This window comes from Pygocentrus nattereri, chromosome 7, assembly GCF_015220715.1.
Source record: "Pygocentrus nattereri isolate fPygNat1 chromosome 7, fPygNat1.pri, whole genome shotgun sequence".
In the NCBI taxonomy this organism is placed as follows: domain Eukaryota; kingdom Metazoa; phylum Chordata; class Actinopteri; order Characiformes; family Serrasalmidae; genus Pygocentrus; species Pygocentrus nattereri.
In genome coordinates this window covers 3,735,177-3,763,130 of record NC_051217.1, presented here as the reverse complement: position 1 = coordinate 3,763,130, position 27,954 = coordinate 3,735,177, and the positions used below count along the sequence as shown (strand labels likewise).

Below are 27,954 nucleotides of genomic sequence, written 5' to 3'. Positions count from 1 at the left end.
TGTTAATACATTTCATGAAAAATGTGTTTATTTAAAATGAATTTTTTGGCTCTCATCTCGTGCTTTGGTACGCTGCTGCTCTCACAATCCTGCTGCCGCCTCATGAACTAAGCGAACAATTCGCTTCAAAAGTTAGAAGTTAAAAACGTGTAACTAATGAAACACATGCTTGAATCCAAGACTGATGGTAAGCTTATTATCCATTTTCACTCCAAGTTTAATAATGCAGAGATTAATAACTGATCATTACATTGGCTTATCAGTCTACTCAGGCTTTAGCTGGAACTTTACATGTTGTGTGCTGATTTTAAAGTAGTTCATAAACAAGTGGCATTTCTTTTAACGATTATATATATATTTTTAATTCAGTGGATATATATTCTAAAACTAATTAACAGTAACTGTGTTCTGAACGCTGCCTTTAAAATGTCACTTGAACTGAGTAGAGATACTTGATTTCTGTATTCTGCATGTGTATCCCCAATCCTCTAATACATCCTAACCCTGTTTGCAGTTCTGTGGTTTCTGTAAGAGAGGATAATTGGAGAATTTAGTCACACTTTGAGGAAGCAAAGTTGTCCTTCAGATGCTCTGTGAAGGTTATCCTGCTATAGATCTCATTTACTGTGTTCTAATCATGTTTACACGCTCAAGTACAAACCAGAGGGCCCTCAGGCAACTCTTTAAGAATTACTGACCATTACAATAAAACCTAAATGGCTCCGGTGTTCTTATACTCCCAAACACAAGAGCAGTTCCTTCCGGTTCAGGTGCAATATAACCCTTCCACTCAGCCCAGTCCCCCACTCACACTGCCATCCACTCACTCATGGAGGAGACTCTACAGTCTAATGAGGTGATCAACCTCACGACATTCAGAGGCCAGTATTCTGTCTCTCCACCACTGAGTGGTGGAGATGGCCGTGGGTACGCTGTGGAGGAGAACGGCGGTTATGATGTGAATGGCGTGGCCTCCCGTAGCTCTGCTGTATTGTCTGGATATGATACACTGGATTCACCACCGAGTTATGACTTCTATGCCAACACTGAGGTTTTTGGGAGAACACGGAAAATAAGACCATCACTATTCCAGCTTCACTCCAATCCTGAGGTAAGAAAGGCTGTGGTGTCCAGTCTTGTGGTGCCATTATTTATCCGTATTGTGCAGTTAGTATGGCTGTGTGTACGGCTGTGACATAATGTATGTTTAGTTTTTGAAATCATAGTTGCAAAGTTTGAATTTGTTGACAGTGCCATGTCTGTTCATTTGTTGCTTCTGCATAAATCTACACACACATACACATAAGCCGCTTATCCTTCTGGGTTGTGGGGGGGTCTGGAGCCTGTCCCAGCAATAACTGGGTGGAAAGCCCATGGACAGGTCATAAGTCCATCGCAGGGCAGAATGAATCTATGAGTTGCAAAACTATTATTGAATACAATATTACTATATACCATATTAGGCATCAACATGATTGTGGCGGCTTCTACTTGCATTTTGGCAAAGAAAAGTTGGTGTCAGAAGTGGGATTACGGCCTCTCCCATGTCTTCTTTTTTATATATATATATATATATATATATATATATATATATTAATAATTAAAAAAAAAAAAAAAAAATATATATATATATATATATATATTTTTTTTTTTTTTTTTTTTTTTTTTTTTAGTTGTTTGAGTTTGTCATAATAGTGAAATTATTTGTAACCTTTCTTACATGAGTACTTGAGTACACTTTTGTTGTAGGATGATTCCTCCCCACCTCCCCTGTATGAGGAGACAAATGGCAACAAAGAGAGCCCAGAGGATGAACCAACAGAACCTCCTCCAGAGCCTACTCGCTTTGGTTGGGTACAGGGGGTCATGGTAAGGACCCTTTTATACTCATGTATACGGTATAGAGCCACGATCCTAGTGATTGTTAGATGACAATATCATCAATGTGAATATCACTTTGTGTGAAAAATCTTTTGGGTTTGGAACAAAACCTGAGGTTGCCCAAGTGTCTCGGTGGCCTAGGGCTATTGGTATGTTTTGCTTTTAATATTAAAAATGGGGAAAAAAGGAAAAATAATGCTTTTGATCTTCTGTGACTTTTTTTCCCTGCAGGTTCGTTGTATGCTCAACATCTGGGGCGTGATTCTGTATCTGAGGCTTCCCTGGATCACAGCTCAAGCTGGGATTGGTATGCCAGTCTTTTTCTTCTTTGTTCTTCTGACTGTAAAAACAATTGTACTGTAAAGGGGTGATATGATCATATCTGGCCAAATTGTTCACGCTCCTATACTGAAACTGCGCTGCAAAAACATCTCACTTTGCATTTACTGTTTGTATGATGTCACGGAAATCAGCACATTTGCATATCTGCCTATTCAGTCTACAGCAGTTCGGCCCCTTCCTCTCAGGCTGAAGCAATAGGAAGTGTTTCAACCTGGTCTGCTTTTTGAGTGAGGAGCCAATAAGAACAGAGATCATTTATATATCAATGTAAATAATTAAATTATATATCAATGTCAAAAATAATTAAAACAAGTACCTGTAAAATGGAAACTTTACAGAAGATTGCAAAAAGCTTCTTAATCTTAATGTAAGTTAATGTAAAGAGATTTTATTCCACTTTTGGAGCATTTCTATTGATCCAAAATCTACATAATGTAAGGACTGTTGCTGTGCACACATGATGCCGAGGAATTTAAATCAGAAAAAATGGACACATGTCTGTTTTGGTCAGTAAGGGCTGACCAAAACTCGTAAGGGTGCAATAACAAAAATATTCTAATTCTAAGTGACTAATGTATCAATCTTAAGGGCACAATAACAGAAACAGCCTGTTTAATTCTGGTCATGTAAAAATTAATTAGGACTGTTTTGCATATAAAACCACAAAAATGTCATAAGAAAAAATTCAAGTTCTCTTTCTTAATCGGCAGGTTTGACATGGATTATAATCCTGCTGTCCTCCTGCATCACTGGAATCACTGGCCTCTCCACGTCTGCCATTGCCACCAACGGCAAAGTCAGAGGAGGTAGGGCAGTTACTCATTAATGCTCTAATAGCTCAGGCATGACTCCATCACATTGCAGCACACCACATGTTTAGTCAGAAGCCCATTCTAAGTGCACTTTGCTCTTTGCACAATTCCACCCTGATTCTTCTCCAGGTGGGACTTACTTCCTGATCTCCCGCAGTCTGGGCCCAGAGCTGGGGGGCTCCATTGGACTCATCTTTGCCTTTGCCAATGCAGTAGCCGTGGCTATGCACACAGTGGGCTTTGCTGAAACTGTACAAGCCCTCATGGAGGTGGGCATTGTGAACTAACACATCTTCTTTCTTGCTCAATGAACATTTGCGTTTCATTGCTTTAACTTCTTTCCTTCCTTCATCCACTATCAGGAGAATGGTTCACGCATGGTAGACCCTATCAATGACATCCGCATCATCGGTGTAATCACTGTCACCTGTCTGCTGGCCATCTCACTGGCTGGTATGGAGTGGGAGTCAAAGGTTTGTGCCCTAACCCCTTAATCTTCATGGACCTGTCAGCAAATCAGGACAGCTATCACTTAATATTAACTCATTCATCTGCAGTTATGCATTGCATTTTTCATGCGTCCTGAATAACAAGCCTTTAGATATGGATGTAAAAAGAAGCTTAAGTGCTGAAACAACGAAAGAGTTTTTTCAAAGAATTCAAACACACAACCTCTGAAAAAAAAGCTGACATTCACAAAGTTTGCTTATGAATCAATCTCTCAGGCCCAGGTGATGTTCTTCATGGTTATCATGGTCTCCTTTGCCAACTACATTGTGGGTACCATCATCCCAGCCTCTCCACAGAAGCAAGCCAGGGGCTTTTTCAGCTATAGAGGTTAGAAATTGGTGCAGTCAATCTTCCTTAAAACATTTGCAAATTTTGAAAACTGTCAAAAACTTTCACTTTCATACTTTTGGTGCTCAGGCAGAATTGAGTACCATATGTTTTCAACACATTACAGAAGCTCATGTGCTGCACAATGTGCTTCTCTTTGTGCCCAACAGCGGACATTTTTGCAGAAAACTTTGTGCCCAACTGGCGTGGACCAGAGGGCAGCTTCTTTGGCATGTTCTCCATCTTTTTCCCCTCAGCCACTGGCATTCTCGCAGGAGCCAATATCTCAGGAGACCTGAAGGCAAGTTTAGCTTTCCTCTTGTTTTATGCACAATTCACCATACCAGCCCCATAAAACACATTTATTTGCTTAAAAATATGAATAATTTGCGCTGCGTTTCATGCATCTTAATGTATCTCAGGGAATCCCTTTGTATTTCAACTTTTGCATGACTGTCCCTTTGATATGCTCTGCCTTTCTAAGTGACTCAACACATCACATATGCTTGTAGGATCCCAATGTGGCTATTCCACGTGGCACAATGCTGGCCATTTTCTGGACCACTGTGTCTTATCTCGTCATCTCAGCTACCATTGGTAAGTGGTAGTAAAACAAATTGGATCTGATTTCTAGTATGGACCGCACTTCTGCTTTTGTTTCTGATATACTTTATATCTCTTTATTTAGTCAGTGTCTGGTGGTGCTCATTATTGATGTCATTGCATCACAATACATTGAAAGGCAGTGTTTACCTTGGTTATGGCTCTAAGGAACTTGTCTGTATCAGGCTCTTGTGTACTGCGTGATGCCTCTGGTCATATCAATGACACCATAATGACTGGATCTGCTGCTGGAGACTGCCTGGGGACTGCCTGCAGCTACGGCTGGAACTTCAGTGAATGCATCGCCAACAAGACCTGCAGTTACGGCCTTAGTAATTATTACCAGGTACCGATAACTCCCTGTACTGACCAATCCCAAAGCCTTTCACCAGTAATTCATAAACAGTTCAACATATAGTAATTATATGCAGTAAATGTGGAAACAGAGTGTAAATGTATAATCTCACATGCATAGTTTTCATTAGGAAAATCACATCTAAGAGATTTCAGATTCATTGTCTAGGTTTAAAATACTTAATTTAAGGGGAAATTCACCGGTTTATAAGAGATGTAAAAGCCATTCAGAGTGTTTTTACTGTGAAATGGAATATTGTAGAGAAATTTGTTGACTGGTGATAAGAACCAGGAGTCACAATGTCAGTAACACAATTAGCAATAGCCATTTAATTTGCTATACAAATGACCAGTGAACCTACATGTCTTGTGGGCTGTTATATGTGAAATTGATGATGGTAAAATAGTGGTGAATCCCAATCCTTTGGGTACTATTTGCTTCTCAACACCTTTCATGTATCTCTCTGCCCTGAATGTATTTTTAAAAATAAAGATTAAGGCCAAAATCTTATTGCAGCATATCTTTAACCATATTGTGCAATAGCTTTCTAAGGGGTAGCTTTTGGAAGGATAAAACTCTTCAGACATCTGGTCGCTATTATTAGTGCTCAGAATAATTCCCACTCTGTAAGTTTCTCTAGGAAGGCGTGTTTCATATCAAGCCACACTGGCTTTATTTTTACCTTAACCGTTTAATCATACAGAAAAAAGTGAATGAAATTCCCATTTAAGATTTCAAAATGAATGTCTGTTCTCTTTCACATTAGACTATGAGCATGGTGTCTGGATTTGCACCTCTGATTGCAGCTGGTATATTTGGGGCTACTTTGTCCTCTGCGCTGGCTTGCCTGGTCTCAGCACCTAAAGTCTTCCAGGTGATAAATGCATCACCATATCTCTTTTTGTTTATTATATTGGTCAAAATAGCTACAAACACATGAGAAAATCCAAATAGAAAAGGTGCAGACTAACATGGACCTTTTATCTGGCCTGTCCTACAGTGCCTATGTAAGGACAAGTTGTATCCAGTGATTGGCTTTTTTGGGAAAGGCTATGGGAAGAATGATGAGCCATACAGAAGCTACCTCTTAACTTATATCATTGCTGTTTGCTTCATTCTCATCGGTAAGCAAAAAACATTTCAGAAGGAATATTAGGTTCTGTATGTGCACCTAGTCTAATATTAAAAATAATAATACTGTAGGAGTCTTAGCAAATGTTTTTCCCATCCGATCACATTTCAGCTGAACTGAATACCATTGCTCCCATAATCTCCAACTTCTTCCTGTGCTCCTACGCCCTCATCAACTTCAGCTGTTTCCATGCCTCCATCACCAACTCTCCTGGTGAGCTCCATCACACCAGTAGAAACTTTTATACACATCTATTTCCACTTATTTACATTTTATCACTTATCTACATTGAGTTTTTTGAAATCTTCTCATTTAAAGTGTATTTAGTTCACATAAATGTTTCTCAGAACAAATCATATGTTTTATCACCTTGACTCACTTGCACTAGATAACTGGGAAATGTGGGAATCAAGCTTTATAGGTTGTGGAAAAAACAGTTCAACATCTGTAAAACTATGTCAGAAAATGCTGTGATTTTTGGTGTACACATTTATTTAGAGGGCTGGAAAATTGATCAAGTTCATTTGACAGCATGACTGGGCCTCCTTAATGCACTAATGCTATAGTACACTTTGGGCACAATGATGTGTTTAAAAAAATAACACACCACATGTTTTAAGAGTGTATAACACTTCATTCTGTTATTACAGAGCATGTGATCAATACTGTACAGCATAAATATCACGTGTCATTTCTGCTCTTTATGTGCAGGTTGGCGTCCCTCGTTCCGGTTCTACAGCAAGTGGGCTTCTCTAGTGGGTGCTGTGGTTTCAGTGATCATCATGTTCCTGCTCACCTGGTGGGCTGCTCTCATAGCTATCGGGATAGTGCTCTTCCTGCTGGGATATGTGCTCTACAAGAAACCCTGTAAGACCACCAAATAAAATTTCATATCAAAAAGCTACCTGATGCAGCATGCAAAAGAAAAATAACAGACAAATAATTCTCTTTTCAAAACGAAAGTACCCAGAACAACAGAAAAAAACATAAAAAATAACCTCATAGCCTTTTAATTTCTTTTTATATTGTAGCTGTAAATTGGGGCTCCTCGGTGCAAGCAGGCTCATACAACATGGCACTGTCCTACTGTATGGGCCTCAACCATGTAGAAGACCACATAAAGAATTACAGGTAATTCATATTCAGTGTTTTTCTTTGTGAGCCATAGGTATGTAGTGATGAATCATATTCATAGAATTCCACACCATATTGAGATGTTTTCTTTCTCTTTTTTAATATGGTCACGTTTCTTTGTTCTGTTGGTCTATTCCTTCCTTATAAATGCCCTTTAAATTCCTCTTTTCTTCTTTTTTTCCCCTCATTTAGGCCACAGTGTCTGGTTCTCACCGGGCCACCCAGTTTGCGGCCAGCTCTGGTAGACTTTGTCGGTACCTTCACCAAGAACCAGAGTCTAATGATGTGTGGAAATGTCATCATTGTGAGTCTCTATTCCCCTTAACAATGAACAGACAAGTAATATCTCAATTTGGATCTCAGACGTAACTAGGATTTTATGGGCTCCAGTGCTCTAAATGGTGCTATAATGTAGGCATAATGGTTGTAGGTATCATAGCCAGTCATGAGTCATGGGCAATAATTTGTGTTAGTTGCCATATAATGGGTTTAATAAAGACATTAGGGGACTGGGTCACCACAGGCCCCACTATGCTACCGGCCATAGTGTGACTGCCCTGCCTGCATTGCTGGTAGTTATACCACTGCCAATTATATGACATAAAATTTATCCCAAAGTAGCTGTTACATCTTTCCACAGCACCCTTTACACCAGTAGACCTCATACACTGATCAGCCATTTCATTAAACATATTTTATTGCATATAATAAATAAATTACATTCATATAGCGCCTTTCACAAACCCAAGGTCGCTTGTTCATTGTCCATTTTATCAGTTCCACTTACCATATATGTGCACTTTATTGTAATCCATCTGTTTCTCTGCATACTTTGTTAGCCCACTTTCACCCTGTTCAACCACAGACCACCACAGAGCAGGTATTATTTGGGTGGTAGATAATTCTGAGCATTGCAGTCACACTGATTTGCTGAAGAGCCTGCATTAGTTGCCCTCTTACTCTCTTATCAGTGGTCACACAACTCTGGCCACAAGATACTGTGGACTGAATACATTTGGATGGTAAACAAGGTGTCTAAAAACTCCAGATCCAGTGTCTGATCAACTAGTATCAGTGCAACACACACTAACACATGACCATCACTTCAGAGCTGCTGCAGTGCTGAGAATGATCTGACGCTTAAATCATACCTACCTGGTAAAACGGGGCCAACATAATATGCAGAGAAACAGAATGACTTACATCTGTACAAAGTGCACCTACATGGTATGAGGATCTGACAAAATAGACAATGAGTGTAGATGCAAGGCAGTGTACTTAATTAAGTGTCAGGTCTGTGCTGGGGTATGTCTCTTCAAAGGGAGGACCTTCACCAGAGGCTGTGGATGCAGCCAACAGTAGCAGTCATGTGACGTGGCTCAACAAGCGTCGCATCAAGTCCTTCTATCAAGGAGTGGTTGCTGATGACCTGCGCACAGGAGCACAGATACTGCTGCAGGTGCTGCCAAACAATTCCCTGGTCTATCATCTGAGCTTGTTTGATTGAAATACTGTTGAAGTCTGATGTTGTGGTTCTTGCCACAACTGATGGCAACTGTGGCTGATTCTGATGTGTCTCTACAGGGTGCAGGTTTAGGTCGGATCCGACCAAACATCTTGGTGATGGGATTTAAGAGGAACTGGAACAAATGTCCACCAACTAGTATAGAAAATTATATCAGCATTTTACAGTAGGTCCTACATATTTTATCAAATAATGACTCAGAATTTAGAGTTATTAAATTACATAAGAGTGAAAGAGCATTATGTCACATGATACTATCAGTGTTCGACAGTATCAGTGTACATCATTACTGTAGTTAAGTACTATTTTCAAGTATGTGCACTTTATCATTTCTATAATATCCCAAAGAACGTGATGCACATTTACAAAAAATTACACCAGTTATAGTACACCTTTCACTAAATCCTTCCCAAGAATGTTCAAACATAGGTTAGCGACTGTAGCTAGGACCTGGGCACCTCTGACAAACTTTTGTAATGAAATGCTGCAGTGTCGTCTGGGATATACACTCACCGGCCACTTTATTAGGTACAGTAAAAGGTTGGACCCCCTTTTGGAAACATTCCTCAGAGATTCTGGTTGGTTATTTGAGTTACTGTTGTCTTTCTATCATCTGGAACCAGTCTGCCCATTCTCCTCTGACCTCTCACATCAACAAGGCATTTTCGTCCACACAACTGACCGCTCACTGGATATTTCCTCTTTTTCGGACCTTCCTCTGTAAACCCTAGAGATGGTTGTGTGTGAAAATCCCAGCAGATCAGCAGTTTCTGAAATACTCAGACCAGCCCGTCTGGCACCAACAACCACGCCACGTTCAAAGTCCCTTAAATCCCCTTTCTTCCCCGTTCTGATGCTCGGTCTGCACTTCAGCAAGTTGTCTTGACCACCTCTATATGCCTGAATGCATTGAGTTGCAGCCGTGTGATTGGCTGATGAGCTATTTGTGTTAACAAGCAATTGTACCTAATAAAGTGGCCGGTGAGTGTATGTACATCAGATACCCAATAGCCCAGGAGTTTGAGTGGGGAGGAAAATTAGCACAATCAGCAGATTCATCAGCTTGAGGAAGGTGCTACAAAATGTTCTCCCACTAGTTAATTGCAATTACACATTTCCATCGGTCTCTAAGTTACATAGTAAAGCTTTAAGTACGTTCAGAAGCAAGTCCTTTTGTACTTTAACGAAAATAAAAAAACAATAGAACACTAATACGTTTTTTTTACCAAGGCTTTCTCAAGTGCATGATTTGTGTGCTTTGTCCTCCACTGAATATTCTGTGTTTTGCAGTGATGCTTTTGATCTGCAGTACGGAGTATGCATCCTCCGGATGAAAGAAGGTCTTGATTTGTCTCATCAAATGCAAGCACACAGTAATGGTCATTTCAATATTCAAATAAATGCATTTTAATTCATGATTACTTTTGTAAGAATTTATCATAACCCTCATCCCAACCTTATTTTACTGCAGTAAACCCAGTGTTTGAGACAGCCACTGAGCCGGGGCTTGACGCCAGAAACATCAGCACAACAAGTATGCACTGAAGCCCACTGTTGTCGTACCAGCTAGGGTGGTAGTGAAATATTTCACCCAAGTAGGAACACTGTTTCTTGAGAGATGATCTACTTATGCATACAGTGGTATATAACTGCAAGTGCACGGAATCAAAGGAAAAACAGAGGAGCAGAAATAATAAATAATAAACACAGGATAGTGTATAAATATAAAATGAAATAAAAAGACAATTAGTATTCATGTACAGCACCTTTTGTGTTTTGTTATCTGATAGTTACTATTTCTTTTACAAATGAAAACAGCCTCTGAGTTTGAACTTTGCAGACAATCAAATGTTCTGCACAGTATGTGTGTCTGTGTGTTTTGTAATGTGATGCTTTACACTATTAGCTGCAGTCTTTCACAGATTAAAGCAATCCTTGTATTTGGACGATGCAGAAACTTATCAAATGTTACTTTCTCTGCTGCAGTGGACCCTGACTCACTCACGGCTCTGCCTCAACCCACCACCATATTTCAGACTAGGCAGGAGAAGAAGACTATTGATGTATATTGGCTGTCTGATGATGGAGGTGAGTGTTGACAAAAAATAGTTATGACCTGAAAAAATGATTAGTGTCCCATTTACAGTCATATGCAAATGTTTGGGTGTTTGTTGATGTCAAAGCGAGACATCCTCTACAGGAAACAGACGTTAATATGGCTTTTTCCTGAAAGTTTTAGTGCACACTTTTTTATTCCTTTGATTTTTATTTATTTGAGCTTAACATATCACATAAAATAGAAAGTGTGCCATAGCTTCTATACAGGCCACATTTGAATTTTCACCCAGTATGTTGCATTCAGCAAGTAATCAGCGGTTTATTTTCACTTAAACATCAACAAAACATGTCATTTGACCTTAGGAATTGTCTTCCAACACATGAAACTGAAACTGTTTATATGGATTCAGTGATCCTGTCTCATTCATTACTGAGTTACCACCGTCAAGCTCCATACGTTCTCAATGACATGATGGAAAACGTGCAAAACAATTACAAATTCTATTTTTGTTCTACAGAAAAGAGCTGTAAGAATTATCACAAGAAAACATTACACACATCCATCAAATACATTGTTTTATCAGTTGAAATTATTGAAATTCTATGATTTAGTTGACGTTAATATTTTTTTGTTAATGTATAAGGCTCATAAAAACACATTACCTTCAAACGTTCAATTCAATTTTGTTAAGAGAAAGAGCTGCTGTAATCTTAAGGGGATAGAGATGTTTGTAAAGCCTAAATTCTGATCTAGTTTGAAGGAGCGTTGTACTTCAATTCAAGGAATAAGGTTATGGAATAACCTGGAGAGTGACGTTAAAAATGCTAGATCAATGCATGTGTTTAAAAGCATGATAAAAGTTGGTTTGTTTAAAAAATATGAAATAGTATGATGTATATTTTTGTGAACTGTTGTACGAGAATGACCTGATGTTTTTGTTTAGTGTTGTTTTTTGTTTAGTTTGTTTTCTATAAATTATTAGTGTTCGAAATAATTTCAGGGAAAAAAGGGGCAGATATCATAAGATTTTTGTCTTCTTTCTGCTGCCTTTCATTTCATTTGTGGTTATTTTTATGATTGTTTAAAATGAAATGAATACATTTTCTAAATAAATGAAAAAACCTCTTGAGGCTGTTGATTCTCTTACAAAGGGTGCTGTTGCAGAAAATCTGCAAGGTACCTTATTGCAAAACCAGCTTTGGCTCAAACAGCATTTACAGTGGTAACATGTGGAATTAAATGAATTACAGAATATTCATGAGTGGAATCATTTTAAAAACGAATTGTAATGTAAATTCATTTTAAAGTAAAATGCCAGGTTTGTTTTTACATTTTCATATTTTACATTGTGCCTTCTTCTATTACAGGCTTATCTAGAGATAAACGCTGCAAATGAGCTTATCGCTATAATAATAATGGCTATTAGACTACTTTCCCTTCTCATTTTCCTTGACTAGTTCTTCCTTATGGATCTGACACTATTAAATATTGAACAAACGCATGAATTACTCATAAGGTGTATGTATTTAAAGTTATTCTGGATGTGGCAAGAGTGTTGTTTACCATGCAGTCTAACTTGCCATGCGACTGAGTTTGAGTGTGTGTAGAACTGATGCAATAATGGCTAATGCTGTGTGTTGTCAGGTCTGACACTTCTGCTGCCGTATCTTCTGAAGCGTAAGAAGCGCTGGGGCAGGTGCAAAGTGAGAGTATTTGTGGGAGGAGAGATTCAGCATGTTGAGGAACAAAAACAAGAGTGAGTTGAGCTAAAGCCATAATCTCCTGTGTAACACTCGAGTGTTTGAGTTTGTTCATTTAGTGCTGTGAACGTGAACCGAAGCCTACTATGCTAAACTACAGTGTATTTACTCAGATACTGTAACATACAAATCCTCATGATTTATGTTTTCACAAATCAACTGCACTGAGTTACCTATATTTACTTTTTGCAGTAAGCCACACGTACAGAGCTGTTTGCCGAAATGAACTGAATTCCTATGTGAAGATTTTTTTTCTATGATCATCTAGTTTTGTCTTAAGATCTGTTCATCCTTATTTTGGGGCAACCCTGTGCCTGTTGTCTCTCTAGCCTCACAGCTCTCCTCAGCAAGTTTCGCCTCGGCTTCCACGAGATCCTAGTCCTTCCTGACATCAACGAGAAACCTCAGCCTGAACAGTATTAGCCTTTTATTTATCACCTCTCTCTTTCACCCTCTGTATAGTTCTACACTGTATCACTAACTAAGTTTGGTTATTCACACATCTTGTCTATGCTTTTGTTTAGGCCAGGGGTGTCAAACTCATTTTAGGTAACGGCGTATATCACACTGCAACGTTAGAAGTTGAGGATATGTAATCTTTTACATTAAGTGTTGTAGCAAACTTCAAAGAATGCAAAGGATTGCAGGCAAACAAGGTGCATCTTTAAAAAAATGCTCAAACAGAATGTTTTAATTGCAAATGTGAGCACTGCACAGTCCTGTTTAATCTTAAATCAATTCATCGATAGTCAGCAGCTAAGTTTAAAACAAAGCCAAGTTAATCAGCTAACATATTAATATTGTTCTGGGAGATTATTTATCATTATACATCATAAATGGATGTCAGTAAATACAAAAACCCAGGTTAGGTTTAGTTTCCCTCACAGATGCTTGTTAACAGTTTTCACGCTGAGCTGTGAGTGAGATATTACAAACAGATTAATTCAATACATTTTTGGTTTCAGGATTTATGTAAAACAGCACCGCCATCCAGATGATCAGGGTAGTATGTTTCAGGCATTATACGCTCCTCAGTATCACTTTGAATAATTCTAATAATTCTGACAAATTTACAGCCACCGCTGTTCTCACTGCAGGCTTGCTCTGAGGAGTTTTTCAGTCACTTTTCAGAAGTCGTGCTTAGAGACGGTTGCTAAGCACTGATTGGTTGAGTATTCTGTCAATCATAATTTTGCAAGCGACCCTCCACAAGATGATTTAATGTAGAACATGGATAGTAAATTAATGTGGCAGGCTGATCTATGTCAAATGCATTTACATGCTGTAACAGCTGTTTGTAACCCTATATCTTGTGCATTTTAACAGTGTTAAGAAGTTTGAGGACATGCTAGGGCCTTATAGGGTACATGCTATACAAAAGAGCAGGGGAGGAGATGCTCAGACCACCGGAGACTGTCCTTGGATGGTGTCTGATGAAGAGTTTGAAAAGAATTTGGCAAAGGTAAACATTTGAATAGACATTAAACGAGAAATAAATGAATAGACGCTCCAGTGGACTTTGAAAACACTGCACACAGTAGATATATAACTACCCATAACTACAATGTGTATGAATTTTCATAAACTGACTTTGCTGAGCACTCGACTAGAAGAACATTACGGCATTTTGTTTTTCCTGTTGATCATGAATGTGTCTGTGGATTTCTGTGCTTATCTAGTCGTTTAGGCAGATCCGCCTGAACGAAGTCTTAAAAGACTACTCAAGAGATGCTGCTTTGATTATCATGTAAGTCTTTGATACATTGTTACATTGTTTGTTACATTTCAGCTCTGTTGTGGACTCCAGTGGACGGCCGTTTTATGAGCCGTCTTCATTTCTTGCTTTTCGCTCCACAGAACCATGCCTGTAGGACGGAAAGGAGCCTGCCCGAGCACTCTTTACATGGCTTGGCTGGAGACTCTGTGCCGTGACCTGCGGCCTCCAGTCTTGCTCGTCAGGGGGAACCAAGACAGCGTGCTCACTTTTTACTGCCAGTGATCGTTCAAAGACCACGGAAATCTGATCATCAGCAGCTGTGAGGTGTAGGACACTGGAGCGCTTCACTTTTAGAATGATGAACAATAAGACTTGGTACAGAGTCGTTTGCAAAGGTTTTGTCAAGTTATATGTTTTGTTGATTTTCTAAATGAAAATGTGTTACGTACTAAATACTTAAAAAATAAACAGATCCGCTACAGAGAGCACGCTTAAATATGGCATTTGTTCCTGCAAATTTTAGTGCACAATTTTTTCAATATGTTAGATTCGGCAAGTAATTAAAAAGTAATTATTAAAAAGTAATTATGCATTGAAATGTGCATAAGTTTGTTCTCTATGGATGATGTGTTAACTTATATATACTTAGAAAATCAACAAAACATGTAATTTGATCAGGGGCATCTAAACTTTACAGACAGCTATACCCTGAACTTGAGCTTGACTTTTTTAACACTGGACCAATGAGGAAGGCATTCTATGGCTGATCGGCTACACTATTATGTTTCATCTCTATAAAGTTTGTTCAGAACGTTTCAGTGATCTGTGATATGAACTGATTTGTTAAATGTACTGTTGTGTTTGATTCATATCACTTTGTTTTGTAATTGTGTAGCATTATGCACACTCACCAGCCACTTGTTGGACACTCTTGTACTGTAGGTCCGTCTCACTTGTGTAGCGTACACTCATAGCCCATTCGTTAAAATAGACCATTTGTATTTGGCATCTTCTATCCCTGCACCAGAGTCAGAGACCTCAAATCCACATTTGGCTGGAAACAGTGACACAGTGTCAATGTTATGATGACCAATCAAATAATATCTGGTCAGCAGCAGTCCTGTGGTCATAAACTATAAATGTAAATATAAGGGAGCTGCTTCTTATAAAGTAGGTGCAAACAGTCTGAAGGTACCCTATTTCCTATATCAGTTTGTGACGGCCTGCTATCTGTAGAAGCTATAATTTAAACATCATATCCCTGTTTGTTTCATAATTAAACTAATTTACCAAATCAAGCAACAACTGGGCATTCTGCTGACTCCCACTGTCTAAATCTATCATTTAAAGGGCCCATGTTCTGGTAAACCAAATTCTCCTTGCTTTTTTTTTTTTTTTTTTTTAATAAAAAAATGATGTAGTATGTAAACACTGCTAAGGTTTCAATCCATTCATGCTCCATTTCATTTTATGAAGCTCAGTGTTTTGAATTTATTGCATTTTTGATCACAAAGACCAATGCATTTACAAGCATCCACCTATTCAAACTACAGCAGGTCAGCTCTGTCCTGAAGTGATGAGCCTGGACTGGCCCCATACAGGACAGGCAGTCAGAACAGAGGTCATTTACATATATCAGTCTTAAAGGCACAGTAAAAAAAAAAAAAAACAAACATTTGGCGACCTGCCCAGGGTGTATCATGCCTTCTGCCCAACGACCGCTGGGATAGGCTCCAGCAGCCCCCGCGACCCTGAATGAGAAGCGGCTTAGAAGATGTTTGTGTAATCAATTTCTTACTTTTTTTACTGTTTATGTTTATTTATGTTTATTCTAAATGCCACACAGTGTCTTCACAAGCAGAAATAAACTTATTGCTTAAGACTTTTTCAGAGCAGCGTATGTGAACCGTAATTCTGCATAGTAAATCATGACATACTTATAAGGATAAGGAGGCTTTATTGTCATTCGCATCACACGTGATGCATGAGGCGGCACGAAAGCGTATTCAAGGTCCCAGTTAACTCCCAAGAACAAAAGAAGAAGTGAAAAAAAGGGTAGAATACTCTTATATACAGCCCTAACTAATGAAACGACACAAAATGTTAGGTCCTCACCGTGGACCTCACTCAAATGGACCACCGTGTTGTGACAGTAATCTTCAGTAAGAGACCCATTTTAAAATCTGTCACAAAATATACCCGGTGGCTGATTTTCTACATAAACGGTTTAAATTTGATTTGGTAGGGTGTTCTTTTTGTGATTGTCCTGTAGAATCCTTAGAACACCTCTTTTTCACTTGTCCTGTTTCAAATAAGTTTTGGAGTGACATTAAAAACTGGCTGTCTTTAAAAGTAGCTAATATTCCGGATTTAAATATTAACCATGTCTTGTATTATATTAATGATCTTGACAACAAAACATCTGATATAGTGAACATTGTTTCCTTGCTTGCTAAATATCATATTCATTGTTGTAAGTGGAGAGACTCTGCCCCATGTTTTGATCTTTTCTTGGCTGAATTCAAACTTTATTACTCCTCACTGAGATATCTCAAATCTAAATGTGCCAAAGAAATAACCTCCAATGTTTCCAAATTCCCCGGGTGACCGGGGTCCTCTCTGTGTGGAGTTTGCATGTTCTCCCTCCGGGTTCTCCGGTTTCCTCCCACAGTCCAAAGACATGCAGTCAGGCCAATTGGACATGCTACATTACCCCTAGGTGCGAGTGTGTGAGTGACTGTCTGCCCTGTGATGGACTGGCGACCTGTCCAGGGTGTATCCTGCCTTCCGCCCGAAGACTGCTGGGATAGGCTCCAGCATCCCCCTGCGACCCTGAGGGAGAAGCGGCTTAGAAAATGGATCGATGGATGGATGGGTTTCCAAATTCCTTTTGTTTTAAATATTTGCTCCAGTGTCTTTATTTATACACTAATGTATGTATTATTTACTTATAGTCGCATGTTTCTTTATTTCTCTGTTCATATTTCCTTTCAAAGCACTGTTCATTGTACCTCTACGAGACTTTGTACTTCAAAAGTTTAATAAAAAATAAAGTAAGCTTCAGTAAGCTCACTTGAAGTGAAGCGATTTTTATCACGTGGTCTCCGACGAGGAAATGACCACTCAGACTGTCCCGAATGACCCGGACTTGCCCTAACTGATGATCGGACAGTAGAAATGGGCGACTTGTTGTTGTATAACTGGACAGCTGTCGCCACTAAGTGTTAGTGCTCTTTCATCATACCGCTGATGATGCAACCCGGTACAGTTTTATCTCAGGCGAAATTTCCATCCTGCTCGCTGCACCGAGTTCGCACATGCGCGGTGCGCTACTGCTCGCACAGGCTCCACGTCGGAGCGCGAGCTGCTTTCAGCCAATCAGGCGCGGCCACACTGTGTTTTGGAAACAACACGCCCGGAATATTTCAGCACTAAACCGGAGCTGCTGCGCTTCCGCTTCTGTCGCCAGGCGAGGGTCTGTCGCTCTCACACAAAGCTGCTCTTTAACTCCGGCTGGGGATTTTATTGTCGCGCTTTTGGACGTGTTCTGCGAACGCCGTACATTTTTACGTAAGCTAGCGCAGAGACAGAGAACATGGAAGACTGCAACGTCTCGGAGGAAAAGGGGCCGATTTCTCTTGTGATAAAGACGCCCAGCCAGGTTCATGGCGATCAGTTGATCGAGGGTGTAAACGTCAGCTGGACGGTGAAGGATCTGAAAGCGTATCTGGCAGATGTCTATCCGTCCAGACCGGTAAGTTGTGGGTTGGTTTTGGGTTGGTTTTGGGTACTGACCTAGCTAGCTTAGCTTGTTTATAGCCGTTCGGTCGAAGCTGGCTAGCTGGCTGACGTCGAGTCGGTTATATAAGTTGGGCGGCGAGCGGCCGCCAGCGGGTTTGATGTGGCTGCTGCTGATGTCGTTTAGCTGTTAGCATTTAGCTGCTGGGATAAATTGGGATTTAGTTGTAGTTTTTTTTTCGTCACCGGGTTTGAACCTTGCAGGCCTGACTTGTAGTTGTGCACATCCGGGTATCGGCGATAGTCAGCTGAAGGTCGGAGTTTTGTTTTGGCTTCCTCGCATTCCTTCCAGCTGCAGACTGCTTTCATTTTTCCTGCCTCGGTCCGCTGACTGTCTGTCTGACTGACTGTCTACCTGTCTGACTGACTGTCTACCTGTCTGACTGACTGTCTACCTGTCTGACTGACTGTCTGTCTGACTCTGTCTGACTGTCTATCTGTCTGACTGTGTCTGATTGACTGACTGACTGTCTGTCTGTCTACCTGTCTGACTGACTGTCTGTCTGACTGACTCTGTCTGTCTGACTGTGTCTGATTGATTGACTGTCTGTCTGTCTGGCTGTCTGTCTGGCTGTCTGTCTGTCTGACTGTGTCTGATTGATTGTCTGTCTGGCTGTCTGTCTGGCTGTCTGTCTGGCTGTCTGTCTGGCTGTCTGTCTGTCTGACTGTGTCTGATTGACTGTCTGTCGGTCTGACTGACTGACTGTCAGCGGAGTTGGTTAGCTACTACAGGTAGCCACCTAGCTAACCTGTTTTGTCTGCTAGCACCACCTGTTTCTCCATGTGTTTCTAAGAGGAAACTTGTTTATATCACATTCCCTGAATGTCTCTTAGCCCACAGTACAGGTTACACACTTATCTGGTGTTAAGAGATGGTTCTTCAAGGATTGTTTAGTGAACTCAGTGGTTCTATGTAGAGCCATTACTTCTATATAGAACCATTTTAAGCTTAAATGATTCTTCAGATTGATGAAAAATGTTTTGGTTCTTTGAAAGTGGTTCTTTGAAAGTGGTTCTGTAGCTATATCACCACAAAGAGCTTCTGTTATTACAAACTTGATGTTATGCCAACAGCCGAGCCCTTTTTGGTGCTTTATAGAATGGTTTTCAGAGAGCTTCTATACAGAACCATATGCAACACATTCTCCATCAGAACCATTTCACCATACGAATAACCAGTTGAGCATGAAATGAAATGGTTCTATGTTGGACTTGGAGTGAAGAGGTGTTTTTTGGAGGGTTTTTTTTTTTTTACATTTTACTTTCGGTATCTGTTTTGATGAGGGACTGAAACATTTCCACTTGCTTCCCAACAGGCTGAGAAAGACCAGAGACTTATCTATTCAGGCAAACTGCTTCCAGACCACGTTCATATCAGAGATGTTTTCAGGAAGGTAAGAGATCAAAGTGTAAATAATTGTATGACCAAGAACTGTATAAAAAATGTTATACCTCATTGTGAGACTCACTTTTCAATCCCTATTACTTCCAAAATAGTTCCAAAAGGACATACAGAGTACATACAGTACAGTGGACATACAGTGGACATACAGTGTGTACATGTTTGTCACACATTGTATTTATCTTTAGTCATCTATGAGTGGGCTGATGGTTAATATTTGTGCTGTTGTTCTCTCTCTGGGGTGCAATCTGAATGAAAACATAAAGTAATGCCAAAATTTTGTGATACCTTAAGTTAATTTATAACTCATAACTAAGAAAAAGGATGCGGCTAAATGTAACCTTCTCCCAGGCATGACTAGAGCGCTTGTGTTGTTTGTGAGTACTGTTCAGTGGGGCTGAACAATGTGGATTACTGAACTGTCAAAGCCAGGCCTTGTAACACAGCTGAGGTCTGAGAACGTCAGCATCGTGGGCCCAAAGCAGCCTCTCCAAATTACTGTTGCATGTCCTCTATACTCAGATGCCCAGGTTGCTTCCAGTGTTGTTCCAGCTACACAGAGGTGCTAAATAACCCCCTTGTGGCCCCTTCAGCAAAAAGCGTGTGTGAAAAATGTTTGTCCTCTCGCTAGGAAAACTTATGTTTTCACAGAGTAACTATCGTCTGTTAAGACAGTTACTAAGCAAATTTATTTTGTAATGGCTCTCTTTAAATGCTTAAAATAGTCATTTTAAAAGGAAATTCCAGTCATTTTTATTCAGACTGGTTTGAAGAGCATCCTGCTGGATTTCTTTGTTTTCTTTGCAGTGGTGGTGATAGTAACCAGATAAAGTTGTTGTATTTACTATCCAAAAGACCAATGAACCTCCACATCTTCTGAGTTTTTATGAGTAATTTTGATAATAGTAAAATAGTGCTAAATCTGGGGGAAAAAGTTTTTTTTGGTCATTTTTTGCCTAACAAAGCCCTGCATGTACCTCCCTGCTAAGAATGGATTTCAAAAAATACATTGAAACCCAAAGCTTGTATCAAAACTTTTGGAAAACAATGTCTAATTCAATGACTTTCGATCAAGGATGTTTTAGACACATTAAACTCTTCAGACGTCTGATTCCCATCACCACCACGAACAGTTCTGCCTCTAAGCTTCTGTAGAAAGTCACATTTCACATCAAATGACGTATGTCTTAAAGATTGCATTATGGAGAAAATTTGTAAGCACAGTGGAATTCTGCTTTAATCCTGGCCATCCCATATGTTTCTGTTCTCCTTAAAACATGAATTTTAATATTAGCGCTACCTGCTTTACTTACAGAAAAATGTAGTTTGGAATGTTTGTTCATAATCCCTGTTCACCGATGATGTCTGCTTCTGCCTCTTTCAGTACTGCTTTGCTATTCTGGTCAATTATAGAAACTTTGTCATTTGATACGCTCAGGAATTAAAAGTCTTTTAACTTTATGTTCGTATCTTTACAGACGGACACCGTACCCATTATTCACCTTGTGTGTGCTTTCAAACCCCAGCCTGGTTCTCAGCAGGGAGCCAGACCCAAGGTATGCCTCATTTGACATTTTAAATCAATGGAGACAAGCCTATAAAAATATCCTTGATGAACAGTGTAGCTGAATCTATGCTGTATGTATAGTAAAAATAGGGAACTGGAGCTTTTGAGTGCATGAGCATGCATTCCTGACAGTTCCAGAAGGTTCTGTCTCATTGACAGCTCCAGTGCGGTTCCTCTCAGCCACGCAGTGTGCGATGCATCAGTAAGAGCTAGAGCTTGTCTGGGGAAGGCAGTGCTAGCTCAGTGGGTGGCAGGGAACGCATTCGTACAGCTGCACTCATCATAATCCCCTGGAGAGCACAGCTTTGCATCAAACCAAAACCACTAGTTATTTTGAGATTTCAGTTTCTTTCTGAGTTTTTTTTTCCTCTGTGTTTCATGCATCTTTGAGTTCCTGTATACAAGTTAGCTTTGACAATCTTTTGTGGTGCAGGTCAAATCAGCAGAGCAACAGCCTTCTTCAGATCCGGCTCGGCAGAGCACAGACCCCACCACTCCAGCACCATCTGTGCCTACTGTGTCCTCCACCAGCGGCCTCAGACAGCGGGGTCACCCTGCCCCTGCTGTGCCCAGTGCTGAATGGCCTGCCACAGGCGCTGGCACGAGCACATCCGCGTGAGTTCCTGCTGTTCTCTGTCTGGCCGTTAAGATCAAGATAATGACAGTCAGTGGTTGGTGCGAGCTCTGGGGGTGAAATATATTAAAATGGAGAGCAAAGAACATTTTAACTTACCAAATAATTTCAACTCTGATTTGAGTGTGTGTTACAGATACTGCTTTGCAGAGTGTTTAAATGAATGATTTTTGTGTCCAGCAGACCAGCAGCTATGAACCATCCAGCCTTCCCTACCTACTCACTCTACAGTCCACAGCAACTATTGTGGCTGCAACATATGTATGCTCGCCAGTACTACATGCAGTAGTAAGTAATAGCCCAATTATCTTTCGTTTTCTATTCTTATTTCATTGTCATGAACGTGCAATTTTCAGCAATAGAGATTGGGGCATGGTGAACAATACTTTCTTCTTTGTAGTGAAATTAAGGTATTTAGGAAATTGATATGGCATATGATGGACATTTTATTAGAACACCATCAAATGTCCAGTTAGGTGGTACTATGGGATGTGTTCCATCTTTCTTTAAACTGAATGTTTTGGTTTACCTTCCAGTCATGCTGCCATGGCAGCTGCCGCCTCTACTTCTATAGCCCCAACTGCTCCAACTGCTGCTTCAGTTCCTGTTGCTCCACATCAGGCTGCTGTACCTGCAGCTCTACCCAATCAGGGCCCAATCAACAATCTGCCTGCCAATCAGAATGCCCCAGACCCTGCTTTCATCAACCCAGAAGGGGCTAATCAGAATCTGAGGATGAATGCTCAGGGCGGGCCTGTGATGGAGGATGAGGAAGACGTGGAACGCGACTGGCTTGACTGGGTGTACACCGCCTCCCGTTTTGCCGTGTTCCTGAGCATCGTTTACTTCTATTCCAACCTGAGTCGATTCATCCTGGTGATGAGCAGCCTGATTCTCATGTACCTGTAAGTGTGAGAGCAATTAATATTGATTAACCAGACAATCAGAAATCAAGCGCATTAAAGTATATTTTGTGGATATACAGTTATGATCAAATTTATTCAACCCCCAATGCTGTGAAGGGTTTTATGGAATTCAGTGCACATTTGTAATTGCGTTCAAATCTTACAAGGACTGGTTAAAGTACTAAATGCAACTAAAATAGCATCAATTGTTTTTGTCATAAAGTATTAAATGGCCTTTTTGTGATTTCTTCATTGACACAATTATTCAACCCCTTTACGACTACCACTCTTAAGAACAGAGGTTCATTCCAGTGTTTTCAATCAGGTATTAAAACCACCTGTGGATGTCAACGAGCAGCAATCAAGCATAATAAGCACCAATTAGGCAGATTTAAAAGGACTGTGATACTCAGCTCCTTCTAGACATCTACTGGTGTGTTTACAAGCATGGTGAAGGCAAGAGAATGGTCCCAGAAGACACGAGAAGAGGTTATTTCTCTTCACAAGAATGGCAACGGATATAAGAAGATTGCGAAGTTGTTAAATATTCCAAGAGACACTATCGGAAGCATCATTTGCAAGTTCAAGATGGCAGAAAGAAGATCCTGACCGCAACTGCTGTGCGCTACCTGAAGCGTAATGTGGAGAAAAATCCCCGCGTGACTGCTAAGGAACTGAAAAAAGACCTGTCAGATGTGGGCACCAAAGTTTCAGCTCAGACAATAAGCGCACTGCATGATGAAGACCTCCATGCCAGAACTCCCAGGCGCACCCCCTTGCTGACTTCAAAGAACAAGAAAAGTCGACTGCAGTATGCCAAAAGTCATGTGGACAAGCCACAAAAGTTTTGGGACAGTGTATTGTGGTCAGATGAAACTAAATTAGAACTGTTTGAGCCAATGGACCAGCGCTATGTTTGGAGGAGGAAGAACCAGGCTTATGAACAAAAGAACACCTTGTCTACTGTGAAGCATGGTGGGGGGTCAATTATGCTTTGGGGCTGTTTTGCTTCTAATGGTACAGGAAAGCTTCAACGTGTGCAGGGTACCATGAATTCCCTTCAGTACCAGGAGATCTTGGAGGAAAATTTGATGGAGTCAGTCACAAACCTGCGGCTTGGGAGACGTTGGACCTTCCAACAGGACAATGATCCGAAGCACACATCCAAGTCCACTAGAGCATGGTTGAAGATGAAAGGCTGGAACATTCTAGAGTGGCCATCGCAGTCACCAGACTTAAATCCAATTGAGAACCCCTGGTGGGACCTAAAGAAGGCAGTTGCAGCGCGCAAGCCTAAGAATGTGACTGAACTGGAGGCTTTTGCCCATGAAGAATGGGCTAAGATACCCATAGGTCGCTGCAAGACACTTGTCAAGCTATGTTTCACGCTTGAAAGATGTCATAACTGGAAAAGGATGTTGTACTAAGTACTAAAAAATAATGTCACTAGGGGGTTGAATAAAACTGATAATGATGTGAGCACAGAAAAGACATTTGTGGTTATTTCATCATAAATGTTATGTTATATTTGTCTGTAAGTGCCTCTTTGATATAATTGTAAATAATGTCAAAACACTTTATTTCAGTGGGGGTTGAATAAATTTGATCACAACTGTAATTGGCCTAATTGGCCCTAAATACATTTATGCAGTCTTCTCCTCTTGCATTCCTTTTTTTGTCTTAAATGCTACAGCATTTATAAACGCTCAATACCATGACAATCACCGATCACTTGCCAGGAAATCAGGTTTGTCAGACTATAAATGGGAAGATAAGGACACACAAATATGTTGACAATGTGAAATGCAAACTCCATGCCTTGCGTCATTCATAAAAATGATGTAACTTGGACTTTGGAAAATCGTTGAGGTTGAAGACAAATGGACAAAACAGACCATTGTCAAATAGCACATCCATAGTCTCTCTTTAGTTATTGTGGTCACCATACTCTCTGTGTATATGATTGTCTGTCCAGTGGGTCTCCGACTAAATGCAGCGTGAGTGGCAATGCAGTCAGCCTGGGACACATTTCTTCATTCTCCATCTGTGCTGAGCAGATTAGGACTGTGTCAGCTCAAGGACCCACTGTGACAGCTTCAGATAAACTATCTATGTAGACGTGGCACTGTGGATTGCAAGCTTTTCTGGAGCCTTTCCTTTCAGCCAATCATTGTCCTGTTTTGAAAATGCCCAAAGAGAAGCTGACCATCACCTGCTGTCTGTAAACTTGCCCTTGTTTTGAAAACAGCCTCAGTGGTTATTTCCAGCCGCATTGCTGTTAAAGCAAGTCAGTCGTGATATATGGTCTAGCTTAAAAAGTAGATTCAGGCAGCTGCATACATGGTGGACTGTTTTAGCACTGTTGGTGTCTAATAACAGCCAGTGAGTTCAGTGAATGTGTATGTAATTACATTTTTCTAGATAGTGCTCTAATGGTTCTCCTGCCTGCTCTCTTTAGGCACACTGCAGGATGGTTCCCATTCAGACAGAGAGCTCAGGTCAGGGCTCCAAACCAGCCAGCACCAGAGGTCATTCAGAATCAGCAGAACCAGGACCAGGATGGACAACCAGAGCCGGTGAGGGATCCTATATTGGTGAACCAATAATGTGACCTAGTTAAATTCTGCCTTGAATTATTTTGAAGACATTTTTTTGTTTGTTGTATGAGGCTGCTACTAACAACTTTTTAGTTATCAATTTGTTGGTCCATTTCAACTTTGATTAATCGCGTAGTTGGGAACCAAAAACCTGCAGGTATTTGTGCGGCAGTGATGTTTTATTCAGCAAAAATCAATTTTTTTTCTTTTTAAAAACGTAAAACAGCTTCCCTATAAAAAGGCTTCTAAATAAGGCTTTTATCAAGAGCATAGCGACAGTTTTCTGCGCTTCTCCTGAAAACTCAGGAGTCTGAGGGAGACTGTATTTCTCCTCTAATGTGAAAACAAAAATAAATAGATTCTGTTCGGTTTATTACATAATGTAATGAAATATAATATGACAGATCACACAGTAACAGTCCAGTCATCAGTCATGTCACGTACTCAGAACCTAAAGCTGCTCATCACAGGGAATATGGCAGTAACGAGCACGCGATGGAGCCTTTTAAAATGCATACCTTTTTGTCCACGTTCTCAGTACTGAACGGAGTTCATCTCTAAACCTAAAGCTTTGTGTTCAGAAGCAAAACATTAAACGCATCCAAGCACATCCATCTGCATGCGTTCGCGTACAAGCAGCACTCATAACTGTATCGTTTAGCCGTGCAGTTTAAACCAGCAGTTTGAAAATGCAGCTTATCTCTTCAGCCAGTGCTGCTTATTCTCTCTGATAAAATAAAACAGAATGAGCTGAAAAAGCACAGTAACGCACTATTTACTATTTATTTTTTTTGTTTTGACGGCTGATTTAATAAGAATATCTCACCATGCAGAGTTTCTACTGTGACTATATTATTATTCTCCTCTCTCATGCTCACCCCTGATGGTCACGCTGCCTGCTTCGCTTGGTTTTACATGTCTAAAAAGACTGCGTGAAAACGTTAAAGTGAAGTTTTTTTTTTTTTGGTTCATGTGGGATCTAGTACTATCAGTATTTCCCTCTTTCAGTCACATGATGTACCAGAAGTACAAAAGTCATTAAGACAACTAATCAATAAATTGATTTGTTGCCAATGATTTATTATTATCAGTGTGATGTTGATTAGTTGATGCAGCCTTGATGCAACCAAATGACCAAAAAAAACATCTGACAGGTGTTCCACTTGGTCAGCATGGTCACAGCACTCATTAAGTAATTTGTTTGATTATTTATATATTGAAAGTTTTGTGGCATGTTCCATGAAGCAGTTTCAACAGTGACAGGAAATGTCAGCTTCATGATGGACAGCCAAATGAAATATGAGGATGTGTCTAGTGGCTCTGTTTTGAAGGAAGGAAAAAAAAATATGGAGAAAGCAAAGATTCATAACGATACTGCCACCACAGTAGCACTTATTTCAGTAATAATTGCTTTATATTTTTAATATCTATGTAATATGACTAGCTTCCTCTGCTGTTCTTCTTGTGATTGACACCAAAAGCCAGTTTTGATGATGATTAACAAAGAATGTCATGCAATAGTTTGGACAAAAATAGAGAATTCTGAACTACTCTGGAGGAGATGTAGGAGCTCTATCTATGTGCTTGCACACATCACACGTTTATGTATCTCTTTTCTGTATTCCTGAAGGTGGCAGCCCCTACTGAAGCAGCAGTCGGAGAGGCAGAGGAAGAGGCTGATGTTCAACCCTCTGTGACTGCAGTTCCTGTGTCTCCAGTTAGGCCTCCCATTCTTTGGACAGCATGGGTCTTCTTTAAAGCTTTCTTTGCCTCTCTAATCCCTGAGGTTCCTCAGGGTGTGGTCAACTGAGTGCAGGAAAAGCTGAAATCTACATGTAGATGGACGGATATGGCAAACCGTTACATCCGCACTGAGGAAGCACCAACTCTGCCTCCTCTTGATGGACATTCTCAGTCTGCTTAGAGTGGAGCTTTTTTGAAGGAACTTTGTAAGCATAATGTGCGATTCCTGGTGTAGTCTTTTATTGTCAAGTGAAGCTCCAGAATCGCTCATTCAGCACTTTTGAGCAGTTTGGCACTGTGACCAAAAACCTAATTTCTTCCTTTGGCCAAACGGTTGTGTATATAATGTAAATGAGTGCTGGATACAGATGTAAATATTTCTGTACAGTTTTGCACAGCACTTTATATCTCCATGCTAGCATTGGTCTCTCAGTCTGACTGTTATACAGGGCTCATGTCATCAGCACTTCATTTTCTCAGAGTGCTGTAAGATGAGTGATCCAGGGATTAAACCCAGGAACAGACCACGGCTTATCTCATCATGACTCAAGCATGATTGACAATGAAGCTCATTCATCGTTTCTTTGTGTACAAATGCCTTTTGTGGCTGAGGGCGCTCATGGCTGGCACTTTCACAGTATAAGTTTTCTTCTTTTTTTCTCCCGGAATTAATTACTTGCGATTTCATTTTCCACGGCTTATTCTGTACCTTAGAGCTGAAAGGGACGTACACAAGTAATGTGGAGAAGGTGAATCATACAGATATAATATGAATAGCATAGTAAGTGAATCATACAAATAAAATATTATGAGCAAATGAAGCTGATGTGGCTTCTGGATCAAACGAAGTAGGGCAGACCTCGATTTGAATCCTCCAGCTTATTTACCTAAGGCTACTGCCCACTGGCATGTTAAAGAAGTGAGCAGGAACCCTGAAAGCAAATGAGGCTCAGTACTTTGATGAAACAAATCATAAATGAAGGTTTTGATCTGGTATTTATCAGTATGTTTTTTCATTTCATTTTCCTTTCAAAAGGAATCAGCTTGGCTAATGCTATTAAGATATGCTATTTAACTTTGTACAAGGACGTGAAGTAATAAACTCCTTTCAAAAAAGGTTTTGGCTCCTTTATGACAAGGTTTACGAGTTG

The 27,954-nt window shown here is 40.2% G+C and overlaps 2 protein-coding genes across 4 annotated transcripts; both read left to right on the top strand.

Annotated features, from left to right (window-relative positions):
- The first annotated feature begins 787 nt into the window (after positions 1–787).
- slc12a3 (solute carrier family 12 member 3) lies at positions 788–14,640 on the top strand. 2 transcript variants are annotated; one of them, XM_017691139.2, is made up of 26 exons: positions 788–1,111; positions 1,750–1,869; positions 2,113–2,188; positions 2,934–3,029; positions 3,165–3,304; positions 3,398–3,508; positions 3,761–3,872; positions 4,043–4,173; positions 4,385–4,469; positions 4,661–4,821; positions 5,597–5,704; positions 5,831–5,954; positions 6,074–6,175; positions 6,674–6,829; positions 6,994–7,093; positions 7,289–7,400; positions 8,418–8,555; positions 8,681–8,787; positions 9,912–10,000; positions 10,093–10,155; positions 10,608–10,709; positions 12,325–12,436; positions 12,770–12,856; positions 13,767–13,902; positions 14,120–14,187; positions 14,298–14,640. In XM_017691139.2, exons 1-26 carry the CDS (start codon positions 830–832, stop codon positions 14,437–14,439), a joined length of 3,060 nt encoding a protein of 1,019 aa, XP_017546628.2. In that variant the 5' UTR covers positions 788–829; the 3' UTR covers positions 14,440–14,640. The 2 variants fall into 2 exon arrangements, with proteins under 2 accessions (XP_017546628.2, XP_017546636.2); XM_017691147.2 differs by having other exon boundaries at positions 789–1,111; positions 9,912–9,994.
- A 2,923-nt stretch (positions 14,641–17,563) lies between these two features.
- herpud1 (homocysteine-inducible, endoplasmic reticulum stress-inducible, ubiquitin-like domain member 1) lies at positions 17,564–27,912 on the top strand. Of its 2 annotated transcripts, none has more exons than XM_017691171.2 (8): positions 17,564–17,911; positions 19,272–19,349; positions 20,836–20,913; positions 21,358–21,539; positions 21,739–21,846; positions 22,095–22,463; positions 24,922–25,039; positions 26,691–27,912. In XM_017691171.2, exons 1-8 carry the CDS (start codon positions 17,753–17,755, stop codon positions 26,868–26,870), a joined length of 1,272 nt encoding a protein of 423 aa, XP_017546660.1. In that variant the 5' UTR covers positions 17,564–17,752; the 3' UTR covers positions 26,871–27,912. The 2 variants fall into 2 exon arrangements, with proteins under 2 accessions (XP_017546660.1, XP_017546670.1); XM_017691181.2 differs by having other exon boundaries at positions 17,565–17,911; positions 21,742–21,846.
- Positions 27,913–27,954: the final 42 nt, after the last annotated feature.